The following is a 3,896-nucleotide window of genomic DNA, read 5'->3' as shown; positions in this document are numbered from 1 at the left end:
ACCAATCAACCAGTGTGTGATCAAGACGAGTCGAGAGACAAGAGAGGTCGCCTGCTTATTGGACCACCAGGTGGGCCTACCGGCCGAGGGGATAAAGGGTGGCAGCATCATAACAAAGCGATATCTTGAATACGGCGTATAAATATTTTAATGTCGTCGATTTATATAAGAATAAGACGACTAGAGAAGCAAATATTCCTAATTTGATAGTTGAGATACCCAAAAGAACAATTAAACAAAATTCGGATGCCAACCCCACCAACCAAACCCCCACTCTCTCCCTGACTGTTGATGTTTGGTTCCATGGTCAGTAGCCAACCCCCCACCCATACGACGTAAGCAAAATGTTCGGACGAAACAACTCCACTGCCCCAGACAAAGGGGAACCGCCCCTCTCTCTCTCTCTGCACCCTAACTTATCATCTGTCAACACTTGTTTGTTTTCATTTTCATGGAAAAAAAGTTAAAACCATTTGACCAAGTTCTGTCCCTGCTCTTTCTATATAAAGCTCCACTCGGACCTTCCATGAAGAACATACCATACCCATTTCTGCCTCTGCAAGACTGCAATTGATATTACAGGATTCAGTGCACTCTCTACAGGTATTTTTGTGACAACCCTCTTTTCGGTGCTGTAAATCTTGTTTGCTTTGTAATAGATAAGAACTTTGCATTTGAATGCAGTAAATATACATTAACTTTCTTTCCTCTGCTTTTGCTTTCTCTCTATATGGATGCTTTGCTGTGCTTCCAGGTTTAAGTTGTGAAGCTAGGCGAGTCTGTTGCAATGGTGAACTCCAACGGAATTGCCATTGAACTTAGTGTCAAGCAAGGAGAACCAACCCTTGTTCCTCCTGCGGAGGAGACAAAGAGGGGACTGTACTTCCTTTCAAATCTAGACCAGAACATTGCAGTGATTGTTCGAACCGTTTACTGTTTCAAGTCAGATGGGAAGGGAAATAAGCAAGCTGGAGAGATCATCAGGGAAGCCTTGGCAAAGGTTCTTGTTCATTACTATCCACTTGCTGGAAGGCTCACGTTCAGCTCAGAGGGAAAGCTTATTGTGGATTGCACAGGGGATGGTGCTGTTTTAGTTGAGGCTGAGGCAAATTGTACACTGGGAGAAATTGGAGACATCACAAAACCTGATCCAGTGACCCTTGGTAAGCTGGTTTATGACATCCCTGGAGCAAAGAACATACTAGAGATGCCTCCTCTGGTGGCTCAGGTCGGTATGCTTTGTGCACTAGAATTTTCACACAGTTTTTCTTTTTCTTTTGGATGCATTTTTAGCTGTGTTCTGTAGTTTGCAAAATTAGCCAAGTTGAACGATTCTGGTTAAAAGAAAAAGGACAATATATTCTTATTCACGTTATATAATCTTTCCCTTCTCTGTTTTTAAGTAATCTCTTCAGAAATTGATTTTAAGGTTATGTAGTATCCGAGTATCTCTCCCCATTTCTTCAGAAGTGAACCTTTGTCAAATTCTGGATTTCTGGCCACGTTTTTATCCTAAAATCAGTTTACGTGAGTTAAAAAGCCTAAACCTTCATATACAAACTGCAAATACTATTCACGCACCCTTCTTTTGAAGTTCTCTGTTCCCTGATAAGCCATGCATTTTAATTAAATTAAAAATAAAGAAAAAGAACGATTTCCTTTTCTTACACTGCAAAGCTGGAAGGGCCTTAATTAGAGTTCTATCTTTGTCTTCCAGGTAACAAAGTTCAAGTGTGGAGGATTTGTTCTTGGTCTATGCATGAACCACTGTATGTTTGACGGACTCGGTGCTATGGAGTTTGTGAATTCATGGGGTGAAACTGCCAGAGGGCTGCCGCTAACAGTTCCACCAGTTCTAGACAGAAGCATACTGAAAGCCCGATGTCCACCAAAGATGGCATTCTCCCACGACGAATTCTCAGAGATAAATGATGTATCCAACACTGCAGAGCTCTACCAAGAAGAAATGTTGTACAGGTCGTTCTGTTTTGATCCTGATAAGCTTGAGCAACTGAAGTTGAAAGCTATGAAGGATGGGGTTCTTGAGAAGTGTACTACATTTGAAGTCCTCTCTGCATTTGTGTGGCGGGCTCGAACTAAATCTCTAAGGTTACAACCGGATCAACAGACAAAGCTCCTCTTTGCTGTTGATGGACGGTCTAAATTCAATCCTCCACTGCCAAAAGGCTACTTTGGAAACGGGATTGTATTAACAAATTCTCTATGCAGTGCAGGTCAGCTGCTAGAGAACCCTCTTTCATTTACGGTTGAGCTAGTTCAGAAGGCTGTTAAGATGGTTACTGATGGGTACATGAGATCAGCCATAGACTATTTTGAAGTAACAAGAGCTAGGCCTTCTCTGGCTGCAACACTTCTGATCACTACCTGGTCTAGGTTATCTTTCCACATTACAGATTTTGGGTGGGGCGAACCTCTTCTATCTGGGCCCGTTTCTCTTCCTGAGAAGGAGGTGATCTTGTTCCTGTCTCATGGGAAGGAGAGGAAAAGCATAAATGTTCTTTTGGGTTTGCCAGCTTCTGCCATGAAGGTCTTTGAAGAACTTATGCAAATATAGAAACAAAAATTGAGTTTGCACTCACAGCATTATTATATTGCTTGACAATTCTTTCTGGGTTTTCTGTATTGCAAGAGGGAAAAAAAAAACAAATTGTGTTAGATTAAATGTTCTGGGCAGAACAAAGGAGAATTACCAAGGCTCAAATGCACTACTTCATGCGCCAGTTATGTTAAAACAGAATTATCAGAAGGTTTTCCAGAGAAGTTCAAGTCAGGATCAGGCAAATTGAGCTGAACTTCACCAAGGGAATTAATCAGACAAAAGAAAAGCTGCCCAAGTTCAAATCAAATCCAGGTTTCCTTTTTCTTGTTTTATCTCTCTTGGTGATAGCTTAACAAAAGGTCTATTGGGTCCTGTTTAGATCTTATTGTGTGATTTAATTTCTATTGTCTAGGCAAGCTTAATTATGATGTATAGAAATTTGAAAACCCGGTATTTTCAGACCTATATATATTGTATATTGTTCCATTCCATCTACATTGCTACTATTTGGTAGAAGATGTCAAGTTTTAATTAACTTCAATGTGCATCTTCCAAGTTCCAATTAAGTGATCATTCAAAGATATATTGTGCATGACATAGAAACTAATGAAATTACCTTTTTTGGGATAAAGTAGAAGCCATTTAAGTAGCAGTGGTTATATGTCTCCATCACCAGAAAACAAGATAATAGCGGCTCACATGCTCCTCGTTTTCAGTACTGACCAACCCATGAAAATGTAAGTTCAACCGGTGGAATTTAATTTTAAGACGCAGGATCCAACACAGTTCTTTAGTCTTTACCAACCGAACATTATTTAATGGTTAGTTGATCTGCGTAAATGACTTGATTTTGAGGCTCCATTAATTCATTCTAGTTCCTTCATTGTGGATAGGGTCTAAAAGTAAATGCTCAACTATGACTCGTATCGTATTCATGTTCGCTTTTGGAGAACTTTGTCTCCATCCATTCTTTGGTGCCCCATTTCGAGTTTGGCTGTTGGGACTTGAGAGAAAGCAGCTTGAGATGTTTTAAAGCATGAGTGTGGGGGTAAAGGAGAGTAGTGACAATTGATAATCAATATCCTTTTAATTAAGAGACAGCTTGAGTCGTCATGATGGGATAGTACGTGAGATCGATGCACACCTGTAGAGTAGCCTGTGGGTAGCAGATCCGGACTCGGTCTGTCGCTCTGACCATCTCCACCCTTTTATGTTATCCTTATCGAAGAGACCCAATGCAACATGCCCCAAGCTCTTTCCTTGGTGTATATTGGTTTTGACATTCTAGTCTCGCAGCAGCCAAGGTTTTTAAAACCGGGCCGGATAGGGAACCGTT

General features: G+C 40.8%; 1 protein-coding gene across 1 annotated transcript; it reads left to right on the top strand.

The window, feature by feature from the left end:
- The first annotated feature begins 334 nt into the window (after positions 1-334).
- LOC104592816 (omega-hydroxypalmitate O-feruloyl transferase-like) lies at positions 335-3,139 on the top strand. Its single transcript, XM_010252318.3, has 3 exons — positions 335-603; positions 755-1,228; positions 1,718-3,139. The coding sequence occupies exons 2-3, from the start codon at positions 788-790 to the stop codon at positions 2,573-2,575; spliced, it is 1,299 nt and encodes a 432-aa protein (XP_010250620.1). The 5' UTR covers positions 335-603; positions 755-787; the 3' UTR covers positions 2,576-3,139.
- The last annotated feature ends 757 nt before the right edge of the window (positions 3,140-3,896 follow it).

This window comes from Nelumbo nucifera, chromosome 3 (assembly GCF_055504915.1).
Source record: "Nelumbo nucifera cultivar China Antique chromosome 3, China Antique-T2T, whole genome shotgun sequence".
Classification (NCBI taxonomy): Eukaryota; Viridiplantae; Streptophyta; class Magnoliopsida; order Proteales; family Nelumbonaceae; genus Nelumbo; species Nelumbo nucifera.
The sequence above is the reverse complement of the archived record's forward strand: the minus strand, read 5'-3'. Positions and strand labels throughout refer to the sequence as shown.